The sequence below is a fragment of the Anguilla rostrata genome, chromosome 10, assembly GCF_018555375.3.
Source record: "Anguilla rostrata isolate EN2019 chromosome 10, ASM1855537v3, whole genome shotgun sequence".
Classification (NCBI taxonomy): domain Eukaryota; kingdom Metazoa; phylum Chordata; class Actinopteri; order Anguilliformes; family Anguillidae; genus Anguilla; species Anguilla rostrata.
In genome coordinates this window covers 36,337,345-36,358,098 of record NC_057942.1, presented here as the reverse complement: position 1 = coordinate 36,358,098, position 20,754 = coordinate 36,337,345, and the positions used below count along the sequence as shown (strand labels likewise).

General features: G+C 45.4%; 2 protein-coding genes across 4 annotated transcripts in view; one reads left to right on the top strand and one right to left on the bottom strand.

Moving 5' to 3' along the window:
- Positions 1-20,754, top strand: part of iqgap2 (IQ motif containing GTPase activating protein 2) — a 62,766-nt gene that overhangs the window by 26,224 nt on the left and 15,788 nt on the right. For all 3 annotated transcript variants that reach the window (XM_064296780.1, XM_064296781.1, XM_064296782.1), the window contains 18 exons: positions 4,121-4,188; positions 4,961-5,074; positions 5,444-5,622; positions 7,055-7,142; positions 7,541-7,704; positions 7,826-7,913; positions 8,089-8,252; positions 8,982-9,142; positions 9,563-9,687; positions 10,736-10,899; positions 16,082-16,172; positions 16,948-17,115; positions 17,343-17,488; positions 17,752-17,922; positions 18,358-18,441; positions 18,709-18,780; positions 18,950-19,019; positions 20,020-20,228. In XM_064296780.1, the coding sequence (XP_064152850.1) occupies positions 4,121-4,188; positions 4,961-5,074; positions 5,444-5,622; positions 7,055-7,142; positions 7,541-7,704; positions 7,826-7,913; positions 8,089-8,252; positions 8,982-9,142; positions 9,563-9,687; positions 10,736-10,899; positions 16,082-16,172; positions 16,948-17,115; positions 17,343-17,488; positions 17,752-17,922; positions 18,358-18,441; positions 18,709-18,780; positions 18,950-19,019; positions 20,020-20,228 (2,326 nt within the window). The remainder of the gene's footprint in view (positions 1-4,120; positions 4,189-4,960; positions 5,075-5,443; positions 5,623-7,054; positions 7,143-7,540; positions 7,705-7,825; positions 7,914-8,088; positions 8,253-8,981; positions 9,143-9,562; positions 9,688-10,735; positions 10,900-16,081; positions 16,173-16,947; positions 17,116-17,342; positions 17,489-17,751; positions 17,923-18,357; positions 18,442-18,708; positions 18,781-18,949; positions 19,020-20,019; positions 20,229-20,754) is intronic.
- Positions 10,272-14,210, bottom strand: f2rl2 (coagulation factor II (thrombin) receptor-like 2). Its single transcript, XM_064296784.1, has 2 exons — positions 13,910-14,210; positions 10,272-12,715 (listed from the first exon to the last, which is right to left on the bottom strand). The coding sequence occupies exons 1-2, from the start codon at positions 13,974-13,976 to the stop codon at positions 11,673-11,675; spliced, it is 1,110 nt and encodes a 369-aa protein (XP_064152854.1). The 5' UTR covers positions 13,977-14,210; the 3' UTR covers positions 10,272-11,672.

The following is a 20,754-nucleotide window of genomic DNA, read 5'->3' as shown; positions in this document are numbered from 1 at the left end:
TGTAAAAAAAAAAAAAATCATGGAACAGGTTTGTGTATGTCCAGGACTTGAACTCAGGCTGCTGTAGGCCGACCCATCAAGCCGATAGGGGGCTTCCTGTCTGCGTTGAGTCATTTCCTGTAAACAGATATGTTTTCCCTTCGCCATTTGTCAAGTGGTGGAACCTGGACTGTTTCATGTCCTCTCTCATTAACAAATGGTGTCTTGAGTCTAGGCTTGAGTAATGTAGTTTCCACGTCACCAGTGCTCCTGTTCCTGGATTTATAAAGCAGTCAAAAGATATATGTGCATAGTTTTTAGACATTCCTACTCTTTGGATGACACACAATAGGCTTAAATCAAACCCACTGATTCTGCTTGTGGACTGGGCTATTGTCCTTGCCGAGGTAGCAGATACAGTTTTTAAGGGAAAAAAGATGCTTCAGGCCCTAACATTTGGCAGAGCCTCTAAGTTAGAAATCTGTTCTGGAATGATGCGGTTCCCAGTAAGTTTCTCAAAATGAAGGAAGTGAAATTCTAATGCAGAACTTCAGTTGGAACTGAGCCTTATGGTCAGGTGAGACCAATTTTTTTTTCTTCTCACTCACCAGTGGTGGGTTTGACACCAGAAGTAGGATGATATTGTTGAACAGCATATGAAATCTCCAGTGAAATATGTAAACCTATACACCTGGTTTTTTGGTTTTTTTTTTTTGCATTTACACATTGTTGGGCTGTTGCTAAAGGCAACACTACGATGCCAGTAATTTTGAAGGGCACGGTATATACAAATAAAATGTGCTCTTTTGCTTTAACAAACACAAGGTGATATGCCTTTTCTGGCTTATCGTGCACCCTCACCCTCACCTCGCCTGTGTAAGACTGAGTCATGTGACTCAGGCCCCGCCTTACATGTAGTATATTTAATGAAGGCATAATAAAATAAAAGGTTGAGCCCAGTCCATGCTGCAGAGTGTCCTTCATGCTCTACATAAAAGTCCAGTAAAGTCCTTGAGCCCATTTAGGCCACGCCTTCAAATTGCTCTGTAGTAAAGTGTACTTGGACACTTTACTCCAGTTAGGTGGCTGCAAATTAAAAGGGTGTGGAGTTATTTGCTTTTATGTCTCAGAAAAAGTGCTTTTTTCCCCCCTGCCAGATAAAAAATGTTCCCAGCATGCTTTGAGCCAGATGGCTGTTTCCAAGTCTCAAACGTTATTATGTGCAGTCATCTGTCAGTTTGAACCTGCTTTTTTTCATTCTACTCCACCATTGAATATCAGTGCATAAGACATCTACCTAAATATACAGAATGACCTGTAAAGGCATAGTTTTATTTAGTTGGTTTCCTTTGTCCATATAAAATAATATGAACAATTAAGAAATTAAAATTAGAAATGACAAAAATTGAAAACCTCTATCTGTAGGGCTTATGAATTATTTTTATGAATTTTTTTCTTTTTTGTTAAGGTAGATCAAATATTATAAAGGTGTTTGTGTAATTTCACAGTTGTGTGCATCCCTTCTCTTTTTTTGCTTTCTCACTGGTGCAGGAGAACAATAGGCGGAGGTCTGTAACGCAGCTGTTGTGTATAGCATTATACTGCCCTGTGTGTGCTCCACTTTTCCCCTCATGATAGGGCATGGGAGATGTGCTGCTGGTGACCTGACAGTAAGCATAAGCTCTTTTGTTCACAGGGCTTATGCGCTAGGTTTACATGCCTGGTTTGTGTGCAAGGTGTGTACAATCGCTCACTTTAACAGGGCCGCATAATCACAAAATGTGTGTTTACCACAATTTGTGCTCTTGCAGTTGTTTGGTAATATACCACCAACATGAAGCTATGATTATACAACTTTTTTGTCAGTGTGTGTGTGGTCTGGTGTGACACAGCAGGAAATATAATCGGTGGTATTTATTCTGACCATCCCATAATTAAATCCATATTGACATCTTGAGTGACTTGAAATGACACAACTCTTGAATGTCCGGGACTCTAAAACTCTTTCAGTTCTCATTTTAATTTTGGAAATGATGCTCGTTTTCTGCTGCGTAAATGCACATTTGAACTCTGAATTGTGTTATTGTTATTGAAAAGTTCAGCAGGTAGTTTTGCACTGGGACCTCGTGTACAGTTTAAAAGTTTGCTTGACCTCTGATTAATTCCGATGAACGATGGGTCACGCGTACCCGGCGGGTGAGATCGTCTGAAACGCTGAGCGTTCGCCCGTCGCGTAAATGGACCCGTGACATTCTAAAGTCCGCTCAAGGCCGCGAATGTGGCGGGAACACGAGCACACGGAACATACGTGTTCTTTGGTTCTTAGGCGCTGAGTTTGCCTCAGCCCACCACTGTGTACAGGATATAATTTCCCGCCTCCATGCAACTCCATATAAATGACGTCGCGAATCGGCTACCGACTTTCTGTCTCAGTTTGCTGCCTGATTGGATTGTGTGAATCTGGGATTCCTGCAGCATTTGACGCTACAGAGCTTGATGTGATGTCAGAGTAGCCTTTAGTTCACTATGCAAGTTCAAACAAGGCCGCTCCTGCATGCCCATATTCACTGTATAAATGACATTGCTCATATCATAAATATGACTGGACCGCGGTGGAGTCTACGTGACTGTGGTGCAGTCGATGCTGAAATGCAATTGTGCAAGCAAATGACCTTTCTAATATTGATCTTTGCAAAGTTGATGCGAGATTCTGTGAAAATCCCAAACAGGCCAAACAAACTGAGAAACACCGCCCTCCGATGGCAGGTAAAACCTGGCGTGCGCTGTGTACAGAACGGGTCCCTGTTGCCCCCAAGTGGGGGATGAGTAGAAAATCTTCTGTGTGTTTAAACAAGACCTGACAGAATGACAGGAAATGCATTACCAGCCTTACAGTTGCTTGTCGGTCAGGTTTGTGTTTTTAAATTTGATTTCTGAATGTTTTTATAGAGCCTTCTGACTCTTCACAGACTTGTAAAAGTTTGACATGTGAAAGATCTTTGTGCCGGTGTCTTCCCGCCAAAAAGAAAAGCGCGGTTGTTTTTTTGTGCTCTGACGGGCCTTCTGAGGAAGTGCTTCCTTCCTCCGCGGGCCGACGGCGCTCGCCGATCTCGTGCTGCCACGCTCTTGGCTGCGCCTCACTTCCTGAACCAACCCCGTGACGCTGGCGACCGTTGCGTCTCTGAAGCTCCGCCGTGCTCTCATTGGTCAGAATAATAACGTCACAGCGCTAGGTTGGACAATAACTGTTATTACAGCGTGCCATATGGTGGAGTGTGGGGGGGAACACGTGGAAATGAAATTAAAAGAAAACATGGGGGCTATTTCCGGAGGTGCCGGAGGGCACGCAGACGTGGGCGTTGGGGCTGGGGGGGTAAGCTTGTGTCCTGAGTCAGATAACGGGCCTAACTAAATTTAACTTAACTAAGCTTCCGTGAACTGGGAGCTCCCTTCAGCCGAGCTGTGTTGCCGCGGTTACCGTCAAGGTTATGCAATTAAACCTTTGTCCTCCCCCACCAGCCAGGCCCGACGGCAGACTCTCAGCATTACAGGCCCGTGTTCTCCCGCTGGGGTCAAAGGTTGCATGCGAGCCCGATAGCTCGCGCTTCGTCACGTAGACGCAAGCGACACACCGCCCCCCCCCCCCCCCAGCCCTTCAATAATTCATACCCATTTACCCACAAACAGAACGGCCCGTTAAATTTTAATGCAGTTTCCACTCACACCCTTGCCAGTCTTGCGTAGGGTCCAAGTGTTCCGATCTTTGTGTCCGCACTGCTGTTCCTGCGCCTGTTTGGTTGTATCTCCGCCCTGTAGCATGGGGTTATATAGCACATATACATTCAGATGGTGGTTGTGAATTATATTTGTGAAAACATCAAATGCTTTGTTTTAAATTTGTTTTAATGTTTTTCCATCTAATAATATTTTAAGAAGGCAACTGTTGAATAAATGCTGTTTAAACGTATGATATTTTTGTTCTTAATTTATTTAACACATTGTTTCAGGAAGAGTTGATTAAAACAGTTTTTTTTTTTAAACATCTTTATATTTGAGCTTTTGATGGGGGCAAGTCTGTTCACGCCTCCCCTCCTCCCTGTCACATCACATTAAGGCCATCTCTCTTTACGTTCTATTTCAGCCTGTACCTGTACAAGCTGGGAATAGCGCCGCAAATCCAGGACCTGCTGGGGAAAGTGAATTTCACAGGTGATCCCCGCACGCTTTCCTACCCACACCACCGCGGCTTCCGTCACGGTTCACCCGAACCGGAGCCCCCCGCGGCCTGGGGGGTTTACGTCTGCGCTTCTGCTCATGATTGATGGCGGCGTTTTTAGGGGGGCGGACCGGTAGCTAAAGGTCGTCAGGAGCCTCGCAGGGCTTACTAAGAGCCGCTGGAAGGAAGGTAAATCAGGAGCCGAAAGCGGCGTTTAGCGAAGGAGCGGCGGCGCGGGCCTAGCGTGAGCCTCGAGGCCTTTCTCTCAGTAATTGAAAATGCTCCGTAATCGTTTCTCCGGCGTGTAAGATTATGATTAATGGATCTCTGTAGGGCTTAATGACAAGTAATTACAAGTTTCTGTGTGTTTTTTTTCTTTTTTTGCCTAATTGAAACAGCTGCTATCGTTGTGTTTTCTGAGTACCGAGTTTGGGTAATTAGCTGTATTCACGGAAATAAGGTCGAGCGTCGTGAAGTTATTGTGTTTGCCCTTGTGGTGTCACAGAAAAAAAAATTGCAGCCTTCGTTGGAGAGATAAGAAATTTCCTGTTCCGAGCGTAGTACATGAATTACGTTTCAGTGAATAAGCACTGATAAGAATACTGATTCACTGTAAACCTGGGACAGGAAGTTTCAAGAAAGTTATCAACTCTTACTTTTAAACAAGCCTCATTTAAGAGTCAGATTTGTCCATTGAAAATATACGTGTGACTGTGCGTTGAGGTGTTTTGCCTTATTTGCGTGTGATTCATTTCACATCCACAGAGGAGGAGATCAGCAATGTGAGGAAAGAGCTGGATAAATACGGGATCCAGATGCCGACCTTCAGCAAGATCGGAGGCATCCTGGCCAATGAGCTGTCCGTGGACGAAGCTGCCCGTAAATAAACCTCTCTCCAATATTTGAATGTTATATTTTACAGTATTATTATCTTCAGCTTCCTATTGCATATCTCTGTTAATACCACAAATTGTGGGCACACCATTGGCCTTTACACGTGAGCCTGTGGGACGGTGGATGGATGGTGGTGCAAACTCTTCAGCAAAGGTTTTGCTTTTGCTTTCGACTGTGGATCGAGTTTGTTTAACTGTCTGTCTTAGAGGCACAAGCACCTCAGTTTTGGGGGACCGAGTTCCCATGGCGATACGAAAGCAGTTACAGTAAATATTCCCCAGCCAAGCCGCCCCCTGTTGCGTCTGCCATTATGCCGCGGTTGACCTGTCTCCCCATTGTTGCCTGGGCAACCAGTGCACGCTGCAGTCATCGCCATCAACGAGGCGATAGACAAAGGTCAGGCGGAGGCCACGATGGCGGCGCTGAACAACCCCAACGCCATGCTGAGGAACACGGAGGCCCCGCTGGCACCGGAGTACCAGCGCACCCTGAGCCAGGCCAAGAGACGCAAGGAGGACAGATCCGCTGGCCAGGTAAGACCCCCGCGCCACGCCGAATATCATAGACCCCCTCCCCCCACCCTGCGCCCAATACCCTGGACCCCCACTCTACGGCAAATACCATGGACCCCCCCCGCGTTGCGCCCAATAGCATAGATCTCCCCCTCACGGTGCGGAAAATACCATGGACCCCCCACCCCTGCACCCAATACCCTGGACCCCCACTCTACGGCAAATACCATGGACCCCCCTACACCGTGCCCAGTGCCATTGGCCGGACTGCAGGACTTGGCCAACATTATATTTACATAATGTTAAGGCTAACACAGATAGTACATTATAAATACATCAGTTCATTTTAAAAAAAGCAACATTTTTGAGAGAGGGACTATTACCATATCTCTAGGCTCATATAGAGACATGCAGAACCTGACGCTGGAGCATCTGTACCCTGTTATAACCGCATTTGATTCCTGATTTGACTGGTTCAACAACACTACATAGTGCTGAAAGTTAGTTTTCCAGTTATTTTGTTTAAATAGACCTGGAAAAGTACCTTTTAGGACCAGGATTGTGGCGCTCCTGAAGTTGAGGCTAGTATCAGTTGCTCAGGCCACAGTGCGGTAATAAATAAACCGCAGCAACCCAAAGTACCGTGGTACAGTGTCAGCTCGTGCTTTATGCACGAAGGAAGGTGCAATTCAATTGAGGTTTTTAGTAATTGAACCATAGCCCTGGTGAAATCCTGTGTTTATTTATGTATGAACCGCATTACCCAATGTCCTCCACTGAGAGAAACGGTTGAGGGGGCGGGAAATTACTCTGCGCGACAAAAACCGCTGCACCAGAACTCCCTGCTGGCGCTTTTTCTGAAGGGCTCGCGTTCCGGAATGCGCCGCGTCAGCCGAAAAAGCGGTAATGGGAAAGCAGCTCCTTCCCCGCGTACGCCGCCCCCGTGGGGACCGGCTGTCCATCACGCTCGATTTCCCAGCGGATCGACGGAAATTAAGCTGACGCTGTTTGTGTTTGCCCTGCTAGGACTCTGCAAGGTTTCTGCTCGCACAGTAAACTCCGCCCGCTTCGTCCTCCTGCAAATCCCTTTCTTTTTTTAAAAGTTACATTACATTACATTTCATTACAGGCATTTATCAGACGCTCTTACCCAGAGCGACTTACACAATTTTTTACGTAGCATTTACATTGCATCCATTTATACAGCTGGATATATACTGAAGCAATTCAGGTTTAAGTACCTGCTACCTTGCTCAAGGGTACAACGGCAGTGTCCTATCCAGGAATCGAACCTATGACCTTTCGGTTACGAGCCCAGTTCCTTACCCACTGTGCTACACTGCCGCCCTATAGTTGAGCATATCCCAAAAATGGTATTTTGATGTCTGAAATGAGCCTTGTGTGTTGTGCAGCAGTGAAGTTAATATTTGATTGTTTTTTCCCTCTTCCTCAGCGCTCTTCTGTTGCGACTGAAGAGAGAGACGTGTACGAGGAGTTACTGACACAGTCGGAAATCCAGACCAATATCGACCTCGTTAACAGTGAGTGTCGCCGTGGTGAATCATTACCTGTCCCCGGACCTTCAGCTGAGCCTGTCCTGCTGCAGGGAGGAGCATTTGAGCCGCTGGCTGCGCTGTACTGCCCCCCTCTGTTCAGGCAGGAGTACTGTTCTGCAGAATGAGATTTGTTTGTGAATAACACGATCAGAAAAGGACCAGGCCCAATCCCTTGTACACATCTGCTCCATCTTAATCACAGTCAGAAATCCTGTTTATGCAGACTTTTGAGGGAAACCGTGACAGGACCAGGTCCCTGTCTGTAATGGACCCCCTCAGCATTGCTTTGCGTAATATCAGTGATTTACGGACAGTACGGCATTGTGGGAATGCAGCCGGGTGCGCCCCCTGACGCGCCTCGTTTCTCCCCCTCCTCCTCTCAGCCCAGGCGGCGGTTGGGCGGGTGAACGAGGCCATCAGTGCCCAGGACGAGGCGGCTCTGCTGGCCGGCCTCAGGCTGCCCGCCCTGGGGCTCCTGGGGGTGCTGGACGCCAACTCCGCCTGGTACCTGGGCCACTTCACCACCTACAGGGAGCAGAACTCTACGGTCAGTCCTCCGCTATCCCACAACCTCCCCTGTTATCATATCCCTATAATTTCATGGGGTTGGCACCTTAGTGTTAGGGCAGGTCTGCTGTTTTTGGAAACGGGTGTGTCTGTTTGTGCAGGACAGTGGCACACCTCTGCGCTTGGAGAAGGAGGAGATCCAGCGCATGGTCAGCTCCTGCAACGACTCCGCTGAGGCGGAGAAACGAAGTACGTCCTCATCGAGCGTTTTACTGCGCTGCGCAGTGCGCTTGGTGTTAAAGCTTAGTGTTAAAACCCATTCAGTCTAAATGTGATTGCTGTGAGTGTCGCGCACATGTTCTAAGATGCCATGATAGAAAATTCTAAAGAATTTCATAAAGAATTAAATTTTTTCCGCTCTCAGAGATGGATGCCGTCGCCGCGATCAACGCGGCCATACGGCGGGGCGATGCGTCCGAAACGGCGGAGGAGCTGATGAACCCGGAGGCGCAGCTGCCCATCGTGTACCAGACCGCCGCCAACCTGTACCAGTCCGAGCTCTTCAGCCTGCAGGCCCAGAACCCGGGGGTGAGGCTTCCGCTGCACAGGCTCAGTAACTGCTACTGTTCACTAGCGTACCCACTGCGCTAACTGTTAACTAGCTTACCCACTGCACTAGCTGTTCATTAGTGTACCCACTGCACTAACTGCTCTCTAGCGTACAAACTGCACTAAAGATTCAGATACCTGCTGGTTTGAGGTCAATGTGATTCAGATACATGCTGGTCTGAGGTCAGTGTGTGATTCAGATACATGCTGGTTTGAGATCTGTGTGTGATTCAGATACCTGCTGGTCTGAGGTCAGTGTGTGATTCAGATACATGCTGGTTTGAGATCTGTGTGTGATTCAGATACCTGCTGGTCTGAGGTCAGTGTGTGATTCAGATACATGCTGGTCTGAGGTCTGTGAGATTCAGATACCCGCTGGTCTGAGGTCAGTGTGTGATTCAGAGACATGCTGGTCTGAGGTCTGTGAGATTCAGATACACGCTGGTCTGAGGTCTGTGAGATTCAGATACCCGCTGGTCTGAGGTCAGTGTGTGCTTCAGATACCCGCTGGTCTGAGGTCAGTGTGTGCTTCAGATACATGCTGGTCTGAGGTCAATGTGTGATTCAGATACCTGCTGGTCTGAGGTCAGTGTGAGATTCAGGTACATGCTGGTCTGAGGTCTGTGAGATTCAGATACCCGCTGGTCTGAGGTCTGTGAGATTCAGATACCCGCTGGTCTGAGGTCTGTGTGCTCGTCTCGCGTGCAGGTGAACCTGGGATACGAGGAGCTGTCGGTTGCCGTGGAGATGCTGTCGGCGGTGGCGGTGCTGAACGAGGTCCTGGACACCAAAGACCCGCAGGGGGTGATCGAGCAGCTGAACGACTCTCCGCTGGGCTTCAGCAACATGGAGCAGGACAACCTGCAGAGGTGAGAGGGACCCTGCTGGGCCTCTGCTTCAGAAATTATGGCAGGTTCAGTTTGTGAGAAATCGACTGTTCTTCTGCAAGGAAAGCTTTAGACCTTGAAAGTTGGCTCGATTCATATGTTTCCATTGATGAACTAACCACTTAGCAACATTTTTAAAATAAATTTTTTGTTGCATGATTCATTGATTTACATGAACCATCGGTGTCATGAAATATCCTAATTCAGAACAATACACTCTAGGTTGTGCGACAACAAGTTTCACCAGCAGAGGGCGCCTGTATATTAATGTTCTTCTGAGTTCTTAAATACTGGATGCGCATTTCAATACAGAACAACATACTTGCAGCAGGGTTTTTGTGGCATTGGTGGTGTTAGCCTGCTTGTGTGTGATGTACGGGGCGTGATGCGATGTGTCCTCAGGTACGCAGACATGCTGATCACTGAGAAAGCCCAGGCCATCTCCCAGGGTCGTGAGTTCCTCACCTGGAACGATGTGCAGAAGAGCATCGACTCCGTCAACACCCAGGTCCACGAGGAGCACGAGAGTACGTGTTTCAATGCTCTCTATGAACACTCCATCAGACGAGCTGTCATAGGCACTGCATAACAGCTTCATAAGCACTACACATACACTGAAAATCACTTCATAAAACCACTTCATCAAACCAACACAAATTATATATATATATATATATTGATACATGACAGTGATATGGTTTAGAAATGTAAAAATCAGTGGTACTTATTTGAATAAAAATGGTAAATGAAACCAAATAATTTCCAACATAATTTTATTAAACTGTTTACATTACAATAATAATACATTTTATTTACATGCATTTACTATTATTATTATTATTATTTACTTTCAAGAAACTCAAAGGCACATTACAGTAGGAACAGGGGAATACAAAAACCCCACAGACCCAGGACAGAACAAGTATAGGGAAAGGAGAGAGAATACAAAAGGATATTAAAGGGGGAAAAATGAACAAAAAATATTTTTCAGCTCTTATTTACACAAATATTTGTCTTTGAAGAAGAGTTCTCTTCTTTGGCACTCATTTTGGAATAAATGCTAATTCTAGCTAACTGGAGGAAATTGATCTCTCTCCTACACTCGTCCATAGCATGATATTTATATTTTTTGAGATAAATTGTTCACCCCAAACAGACGGTCATGGCCTGTGCTATGTCACTGTCTACAGAATAAATAATACTGTGACCTTTTGACTTGGTATGTTTAATGTCACTTGTGAGATTGTATACCATATTATAATCGAATTTCAGTCGGCATAAGTGCTACGCGTGCCTTCTGTGGGCCTTTTATAAGAGGGCTTTTACAGTTTTCATGTCATTTTAAGAACACAAACTCTGTTTACACTTTCATAGCAAGCAAAGAACAATAAACACGCATTCTCAGCTGTTACCAATTAAACGGCTTATTTTTTAGAAGAACAAAAGGTCACCAAATAGAAAAGAGTTAAAGGCTTAAACCGCCTTTGATAAGCATAGTCTGTTTTTAAGCATCGAAATGTCTGTGCCCACACTGAGGTGTTGATTTTGCTTTACCGGCTCAACGTGTCCCTCCAGGAATCTTGGCGATAGCCGAAATAAACGAAGCGCTCAGCACCGGCGACCCGGAGAAGACCCTGTCCGCCCTCCTGCTGCCTACCGCTAAGCTACAGGGAGTCAGGCCTTCCACTGCCAAACACTATCACGACGTGCTGCAGCACGCCAAAGCGCACATTTGTGAGGTGAGTCTGCCAGAAGCCGTCTGTTTCTGAAATTAAAAAAGCCCTCCGGTTTACCTCTCGTCTGGTGTCATTAGAGGCAAACGGGCTTTCTGATCGATGTCTTTCAGACCTTTCGCATAAAAGCCACGTGCAGTAAACGTTTTGGCTGTCACGCAGCAAAACCTGACGTCTTATCCAGTTTAAGTGAATTTATCTCTTATACAGCAATGCGACCCATTGAAAGTCTTCATATTATATCTGTTGTACTACATATTAATATGTTCTAGGAGAGACTCCGCTTATAGCACACTGCTTGATCTGTCACTGAAAGAACAAACTAAATCGATGAAGTAACAGTCCCTTCCTCTGTATATACACGTACCTCCACATTTATGCGGTAGGCGTAAGTCATTTCAAGGTTACACATCGCAACTGAGAGTCTGTCGCAACAAGACTGGAATGTCAGACTTGTCTGTTCCAACACCGAAACCACCCCTCGATGACTCTGCACTCTGGAGCATTGTGGAAAAAGTTGCAGTTTGTGTATCAAATTTAGCATTTGATCAGTGTTTAATGCATACAGCATTCACAAAGGTGACCAGATTAACAGGTGTAAAGTCTGTAGAAATGCACGCATTGTAACAGCAAAGTGAAAATAGTTTGCATTCACATGAAGGCCCTGGACTTGCAGAGGGCTGTCTTGCATTGTTTCCCGTGGCAACCGACGTCAGACATTTCGTGCTGGTTTCCTGTGACACCACTGTCCGGCAGATGCGCTGCAGGTGGTTTCAGATTTACGTGGAAAGACTGATGTTTTTTCCTCTGTACGTCATGAACGTCCGCTTCGACCTTGTGGCCTTTGACATGAGACAAAACAGGAAGGGGTCCAGGCAGCTGTGCAAACCGCACAGACAGACCGCCGCGTTGTAGTAGACGTAGAAGTGGTCCTGGCTGCTGGTGTTCAGCTTGACGTAGTGAGCAAAGTGGATGACGCTGCTGGGCGCGAAGCAGACGGCGAAGATGACGAAGACCAGGGTGCTGGCCTTCATGTAGCTCGCCCAATCGGAGTGCGACTTTCCCAGCTGCCGGAGTATCGAGCCGTAGGTGAAGAGGGTGACCAGGAAGGCCGGGACGAACCCCAGGAACGTCAGCGCCAGCTTGTAGTAGAGCAGGAAGGAGAGCGACGGGTCCTCCAGGGGCAGCACGTCATGGCAGGTGGTGACATTTACCTGGGGGATGCGGTAGGTCTGGCGAATGAGGAGCTCGGGCACCATGGCGACGGCGAAGACGGCCCAGACGGCCAGGCAGGTGCACACGGTGCACTGGTGTTTGGGCAGGCTCTTGTAGGTGTAAGGGTGCACGATGGCCACGTAGCGCTTGACGGCGATGCACGCCAGCGTGTGGATGGAGCAGTAGGCGTTGCCGTAGAAACAGGCGGTCACCACCCGGCAGGCGGCCTCCCCGAACACCCAGTCGTTGCCGGCGAGGTGGTAGTGGACCTTGAAGGCGAGGGTGACGAGGAAGAGGAGGTCGGACACGGCCAGGCTGCAGTAGAGGATGGCCGTGGAGAAGGTCTTGGTTTTGGCGGCGAAAGTCCACAGGATGAACGCGTTGGCGGGGATCCCGATAATCATGGCCAAAATGTAGGCCGCGGGGATTATGCGGGTACTCAGGACCCCATGGAAGTATTCGGCAACATGGACCGTGATCTCCTTCGGCTCCGGCAGGAGGGATGTCAGATCTAGCTCGTTTGAGTTCGTACTAATACTCCTTCCATTGAAGGTTTTGGGAATTAAGATGCCCGAGGCATTTCTTTTTGCTATGCTAGGCTTCTTTCCTGTAAAACACAGAGAGAAATATATATATTTTATCAACGTATGATCAAAGTCCAGTATGCCAGATTCCTGACAATTTCTAAAGGGACTACAGTCTTAGATTTGAAAACTAGCCTGAAATCCTGGACCTTTTCTTCTAAAGGATGAAGAGCAGTAAATTAAGATCTCTATAGTGGTAGTGTTTTCTGTGCAGTACTGTGTACAAACTTTGGCTTCAAGGTTGTACTGTTTATTAGACCATCTCTTCATAAATGTACTGTACGTATAAGCCATTTTCTTTCTTTTCTGTCAGTGAAATATTTAACATGATTTTAGCAGAAGACTGAAGTAGAAAGAAAATGCACCAGAGAGTAAAAACAAATTTCACACCCAGCTGAGTATTTTATTGTGTTTTTGCATACTCTGTGCCTGCCGGTGTGGAAGAGTTTGCAGAGGCTCCAACATTCGCTTCACCGCCCAGAGATAATGCAAACACTGCAAGCTGTTTTGCAGTAATTATTTAAATGCACTCTTACATTTCTGTAATCCCAAAAATCTCCAAAAAACCTTCCTGAGGTCTCTTGACATTATCATTCTTCTCGTGTGATTTGTACCTGAGGCATTATTATTAATTGGTGGCTTTAATCTTTTAGTAGTGCAGGTGTGTAATGGGATGTTATTGCTGTTTTTGTCTGGGTCCCTCTTGCAATTTTAAAGTGTTTAATTGTTCAGTGGTTGATGGTTAAAAAAATTAATTAAATTAAATAAAAGATTGAACCTAATTTCAGCTTGCGACATGTCCTGAGATGAAGCTCATGAACATTTGATTTTCAGTCTTATTTACAATGCCTTATAGAGTTCCAGAGCCTTCCAAAAAAAAAAAAAAAAAAAAACCTTAACAAAATTCTGAACACCAAGGTCTGACTTCTGACTTAATTACTTACCAATAAGAAAGAAAACATGGAAAATAGCAAATAAACTTGACACCATTCTGGTTAAATATCCAGATAATGATATAATCAGTTTTAAAATGAACAATACAAATTATAGGAGTATAATTTAAAAAATAATTATAAAAATAGAACATTGAAAATCTATATTCTGGGCCCTCCCAGCCTTTCAGTGGAACCTAGTTCTTAAAGTTGCCTATAAATTTATTATCAATCCACAAGGATTTAAACTGAAATGTGACAGAAAGTAGAAAAGTGTTATTTTACCTTTTCCTGGGAGTGGTAGGCCCAGCAGCAATAAGGAAATCGGCACCAAGAGCAGGAGTTTTCGCATTGTTTCTTCCTCCTACATTCCAGGCTCGCGCACTGTGCAGTCGACAACAGAAAAGCCGCCGTTAAATGTCGCCCAGAGGTTGTGCGGTTCCAGATCAGGGCGGTGGTCCGTCGCGCGGTCCGGATCCGAAGTCACATGATGTGCGATGATGAAAGCGCGATAAAATCTGCGCGTGTGTGCGGTTGTGACGCGTAGCTCCGTATCCTGCTCTGCAGTGTGTGAGAATGTCTGGCTGCTTTGCCAGGAGCTGAAGTCTGTCCGTGGGTGGGGACTTCCACTTGCTCTGCTGTGACACTCCTACTTCTATGTTTACAGTGTGGTGTATTTTTAATTCAGATCTTGGCTATACATTGTGTGTAGCTGCGTACAGCACAATTGTCCATTTTGGTTTTGTACTTAATTCAATTCCCTCTACATGCCATAATTTTTCCCTTCCTGGAGACTTAATAACCTTTAATGCCCACAGCAGTTAGGGCTCATACCCACACAAACAGAATGTGACAATGCACAGTCATATTGAATGTACTAAACCAGAATGCTTATAATCTCTATGATCAGATGTCGAAATTCAGATTGATTGCCTGTTACTAGCCTGTTAGTCACATTGAATGTGTGAACCAGAGTGCTGGTAATCTCTATGATCAGGGGCTGATGTTCACATTCAGATTGATCACACATTTTACTATATAAAATAACAGTGGAAGTGGACATATCATATCACTAATTTTCCTCATTGCACAACATGCTAACATGCTTTTTCAGGCATTCCTAACTGCCATAGTCTCATTTAAAAAATAAGTGTTCATCATGCGCCATTTTGAGCTTCTGTCTGCTGAAGAAGGGGTTTGTGACTTTGGTCGGTGTGTCAGGAGGAAGGAAACGTTTGGCTGTGGCGGATAAGACAGTTTTTGTGTTGATGACCTCACTACCAGGAGCATACTTCCATCCCTCAAGAATATCTTTCCAAAAGGATTCAAGATGTCTTTTGTGATAAGGGGGCTGTGTAGACTAAGCAAAGCTTTTTGCAGTGTGCTCATTATCAAAGGGTGATCGCATTGTTGTACCCAAACTATTTTTTATTTACCCTCCTGTTTCACAGGAACGCTTTTCTGTGCTTTTGCACTACACACCGTTTGATTTGGATTAAATGGACAATGCATGATTTAGAAAGGAACATACGTATATAAACCTGTACAATAGAAACTTACTGTGTAATGCTCTTAGATGGAATTGTTGAAGAACGAGTTTCTAACACACTTTAAATTTTCCACATTTTCCTGCCTGTCTTGTGTGTTGGTGTAGAGAAAATGGTATTGGTTTTACTGTGTAGTAATTCTTTGTAGATTTTCCTCTATTTACAAAAGGAATTGAATGAATAGGTTTTGCTGCAGTACTGACAAAGAAGGAAATTATATTGGCAAAAAACAACAGGAGACAGTACCAACAAACTAAATGTTTACATTTTTTTTAAATACTTTTTAGAATTTTAAATTGCTATTTTAAGTAGTAGCCACTTCTTGTCTAAAATTAGTCCATCATAGGACATATTTTGCAGTACTTGAAGTACTTAATTACTTGATAAAGAATCAAACATGCAGATAATATCAGTTTTAGTTTACACCTCAGGGTGGGTGATTTATTGTCTTTTCTGTTTTCAAAAAGGATTAACAATTTAAACGTGATTTGATAAGAAGTTTTAAAATGTTTTAAAAAGGTAAAAAGTGGGAGTTTGCAGTTATATTATCCGGAGAGCCGCAGTGTTGTGGGAAATGTGAGTGCCGTTGTAAAAATGCTGTTCATTATGTGCCCATGGCCAGGCTATAGGGCAGCTCAGACATTAGCACTGAGAGTAGATGTGTTCTGTACCCGGGGGCGACTGGTCCTCTAATGTGTTCTGTATCTGGGGGCATGGTCCTCTGATGTGTTCCGTATCCGGGGGCGACTGGTCCTCTAATGTGTTCTGTATCCGGGGGCGACTGGTCCTCTGATGTGTTCCGTATCCGGGGGCGACTGGTCCTCTGATGTGTTCTGTATCTGGGGGCGACTGGTCCTCTGATGTGTTCCGTATCCGGGGGCGACTGGTCCTCTGTGGTGTGTTCCTGCAGAAGTCTGGAGATGAGAGTGCCGTGCTCTGGCTGGATCAGATACAGGAGGGGGTCCACACCGCCAACAAGAACGAGGAGGAGGCCTTCAAGCGTAAGAGACGGCTTATGAACCGCTACACTTATCGGCCCATGCTTATACACCACGCATGGTGCTCTTTGAATGGAATCCAGCCGACTTAACTTGCAGCTGTTGTTCTCACTGGATACAAATCTCCTTATGATTGTTTATAAATTATTATGTGCAGCCAAAGATCACCTCCAGTGAAGCTTCAGCCCTGTTTTGGTGAAGTAAAGTTAATCTGTGCACACAATTAACACAACTTTTCACAATTGACACTGTGACACAACGCCTCTTAGCTGACCGCGGAAGAATGACTTTTTGGGTTTTTGTGCAGTAGAGGACCCACCCACACACCTCTCTCGGAGTAGTCCTTAATATTCAAAGTAATCACTACAGTACAGTTTGGAGTGTTGTAAAAATATCCACTGTGACAAACTAACTGAACATCATTTTGAAATGAAAGAACGGGCCCTACTGTACGTCCCGGAGGAGTCTGTGGTGAAATTTGAGGTGGACATGTAATGACATGTAGCACAACTGTGTTAGAGACTGTGGGCACTACTTATTTAATCATTAACCCTATGGTTTAAATTTAACTCAATGGCACATTTCTGGCATGATGGTACTGCCTTAATGCGTCATGCGCAAAGAATTTTCACTGGACATTGGACTGTAACTGTTCACTATGACGCAGTGTTGTGTCCCCACCCATGCGATAGCATTGGTAATTATTATAATTCTCCAGTTAAGGTTGAATTAACTGTGGCCGATGCAGTAGTGTTAACTTGCTGTTTTGTGTTGCCAGTGGCCGGTGCGGTGGCAGACATTAACCGGGAGGTGTCGGAGGGGGACCCCCAGAGCACCCTGCAGGCCCTGCAGTCCCCCTGCGTCGGTCTAAGAGGGGTGCTAGCCGAATGCGCGGACACCTATCTGTCAGACCTGTCCAAGCAGCAGGCGCTCAACACTACTGAAGGTACCGTCAGCCACTCAGTCACGCCCAGGGAAGATTGAAGGGCCATAGGTCTGACCACTTCATTTTTCTCACTAATGACACCATTGAGGCTCTGTTTCACATTATACACAGAGTTACACAGAAACTGCTTCATACATGAAATAGCCATTCATCCTCACATTGTGTATAGCTGTTATCTCTCATTCAGACTGTCAGCTTTATGTTAATTTTTATTTTTCCTTTTGCAGTAGGCTCCAACGACAGCGTGTGGGTGAAACACTGCATCAAAGACAAGTATGACTTCTTCTACAACTTAGAGAGCAAGGAGGGGACATGGCTGGAGCCGGAGGGCTTTGTGCACTGCAACACTCAGCTGACCAAAGAGCAAATCCAGGTACTGCTGCTGGCTGGTACTGCACAGTGCATGTTCTACCTACTGGGTGAACTAAATGGGCTGTCTGTCAGCTGTCATGAAATTTACTAATTGCGGTTTATGTACTGTGTATAGAGTGTGCTCAGTAGGTCCATTGAATATGCTCTTGTATTGTCTGCTCATATGATGTATGTAGCGTGTGTAGAGTGTGTCCTTTGCATATCGTCCTGTATTGTAAAGTAAATGCTGTAACAGTGACTCTCGGTTCTTCATGACCGCCGCAGAGCATTGTGGGAAGCGTGACGGCTGACTATGACCGCGAGCAGCTGTGGCTGGCCAACGAGCCCCTGATCGTGCAGCTGCAGGCCCGGGTTCGAGGCTACCTGGTGCGGCGGGCTCATTCCGAGAGGCTGGAGTACCTGCGGCGGCAGGAGCCCTCTGTCATCAGGCTGCAGGTGCGAGTCTCGCGGTAGCACAGGGTCTGAGTAACAGGGACGATCCTGTTTTATTTTCCAGGTGTTAAGTCTCATGGGTTTTTGGAGGATTTGGTCATTAGCATGAAAAATTAATGTAAAATAATAGATTATATTATTATAATACATTATAATGGATAATTACAGGACAGAATGTACTAAACTGCAGTTGTGTACTAAGTCAAGCATTAGTGTTGTTTTCATGATGGAAAAAGTTTTTTTTTAGTTTCATGTGAACAGAGCCATTTGTGTTCTAAAACCTATCTGTAAAAAGTTTTACGGTAACATGATGCTCTCAGTCCTTTATTTATTAACCTTCAAATGATGAGCGCTAGTCTGCATAGATATTTTTGACGATGACACAAACAAACAGTGGCAGACCATGATGCTTCCGGCACCTTCTGTTGCTTCCTGCAGGCTTCCTGGAAGGGATGTAAACAGAGGAAGACCTACAAGAACAGACTGAGCGTGCTCCAAAATAACGTAGCTGCTATTGTCAAGGTAATAGACATAAAGTGGGCCTAGTTGCATACACACTGTACAGCAAAAACATTTTTAATAGAACAACAAAAACATTTTTTGAAGTCTCATTATTTATCATATGATTTTCCTTTAAAAGAGGCAATTTTGTCTCTTTACTGTGTCTGCTGTGTATCCATTTAAAATTCACTTATAGTAGTTTTGTATGTCATTGTTCAGTTTTAGTTTCTGGTTTGTATTAGCTTAGCATTAAGTGTGCATTCAGACATTTGACTTCTCAACATACAGATACAGTCATGGGTGAAAATGTGGCGCCTGAGAAGCAGATATTCAAAAAGGATTCAGTTTTTCAAAGAGCACGTAAGTGGTCCTTACCCTTAATTCTCTCTTAATGTTGCAATGAGACATAACGCAACTTAAAGAAACTTAAATATCACACGTCAGTTTTCGGAATGTTGCCCAAATGTGTCGGTCAAACGCTTCTGCAGAAACGTAAATAATTTTTTTATTTTCTTTTTTTGGTGGTCAGGAGAAGGAGATTGTGAAAATACAGGCTTTTCTGAAGGCAAATAAGGCGAGAGAAGACTACAGAACACTGAGTGAGTGAGCCTTCACTGTGAATTCATGATGACGGAACATTTGCCCTTTAGCAACGTTAGGTTTCCAAGGGCCAATAAGATGGATGTTACATTTTTACGGCTGGCTCCAAACGAACAAGCCTGAACCTGGACCTGAATAACGACATCTTCAAGAATGCCTCCAAACAGTATTCCACTGCTCTAGAACAGGCTGATGAAGCACATCAAGAATATCCCTTTCTATAAATCCACACTTCATTGTTTTGCACACTGTACCATGTATGTACTTTATACAGCTGGCCTGTATAAAGTGCTCATTGACTGTTGAGTTTATAACATGCTCCCATGTGCCTGGGAAAGCAATGAGACATAGCCCAATGACAGCCTTTAATCTGTGATATTGTTTTTTCCATGGAAACACTGTTTATTGCTGATTTTGCTTGGGTGTTTTTTCTTAACATGCTTTTTTGAGAAAGCTCATGTATCAACCTGGGAATCGGAAAACCCCTTTAGTTATTTCGACAGAGTGAGGAGATAAAACAGAAACCAGCATACTTCTAGTTCTGAAGGGCCTACTGATGCCTGATTGTAGGGCCCCCCCATTACATTACATTACAGGCATTTGGCAGACGCTCTTATCCAGAGCGACGTACAACGAAGTGTTGCTTTTTAATGAGCTAAAGCAGTGCTGGTGTCTGGCTGTAGGGGGCGCACCCTCCTTTAATGTCCTAAAGCAGTGCTGGTGTCTGGCTGTAGGGGGCACACCCTCCTTTAATGAGCTAAAGCAGTGCTGGTGTCTGTCTGTAGGGGGCACACCCTCCTTTAATGAGCTAAATCAGTGCTGGTATCTGGCTATAGCCCCCCTTCTTTAATGAACTAAAGTAGTGCTGGTGTCTGGCTGTAGGGGGCGCACCCTCCTTTAATGAAATAAAGCAGTGCTGGTGTCTGGCTGTAGGGGGCGCTCCCCGCCCTCTTTAGCAGTGTTGACGGCAGACTGACCCACGGGCCTGTACCCCCACAGCTGGGGCCGAGGACCCCCCGCTGTCGGTGGTGCGGAAGTTCGTGCACCTCCTGGAGCAGAGCAGCCTGGACCTGCAGGAGGAGCTGGAGGTGACGCGGCTGAGGGAGGAGGTGGTGACCATGATCCGCTCCAACCAGCAGATGGAGAAAGACCTCAATCTGATGGACATCAAGATCGGCCTGCTGGTGAAGAACAGGATCACGCTTCAGGTGTGTGTGTGTGTGTGTGTGTGTGTGTGAGAGAGTGAGTGTGTGTGTGTGTGTATGTGTGTGTGCACGCGCAACCACATGTGTGTTTCTGTGTGTGTGTGTGTGTGTGTGTGTCTCTGTGTGTCTGTGTGTTGTTATGACCCGGTCTAGGTCAGACTGTAATGGGAAAAAGGATAAGGGAGAGGGGAGTGGATAATGGGAATGATAACTGCAGACTGACAAGCAACTCTGGTTGTTATCTGCCTGTCCTTAAAAAATAACAAAGGAAAAATAACAAAGAAAAATAACAAAATAGAGTCCCTATGGAAGTACCATGAGCGGAGAGGAAAAATGAGAGGTAAGGTTGAATTGAACAAGTCTGATAAAACACGAAGTCCAGTCAGCAAACAAGCCAGAGGAGCTAGACGAGAATCAGAATTGAGTAGAACAAGTCAATAGTCAAACACAAAATCGAATTAGCAAACAAACCAGAAGGGCTAGACAAGAATCAAAAGTCAAACAAAATATGGTCAAACATGCAAGTAAT

Excerpts from the sequence above, each read along its gene's own strand:
- f2rl2 (XM_064296784.1), bottom strand. The coding sequence starts at position 13,976 with ATGCGAAAACTCCTGCTCTTGGTGCCGATTTCCTTATTGCTGCTGGGC. Across the intron at positions 12,716-13,909 it reads CCTACCACTCCCAGGAAAAG|GAAAGAAGCCTAGCATAGCA; the intron begins GTAAAATAACAC and ends TGTGTTTTACAG.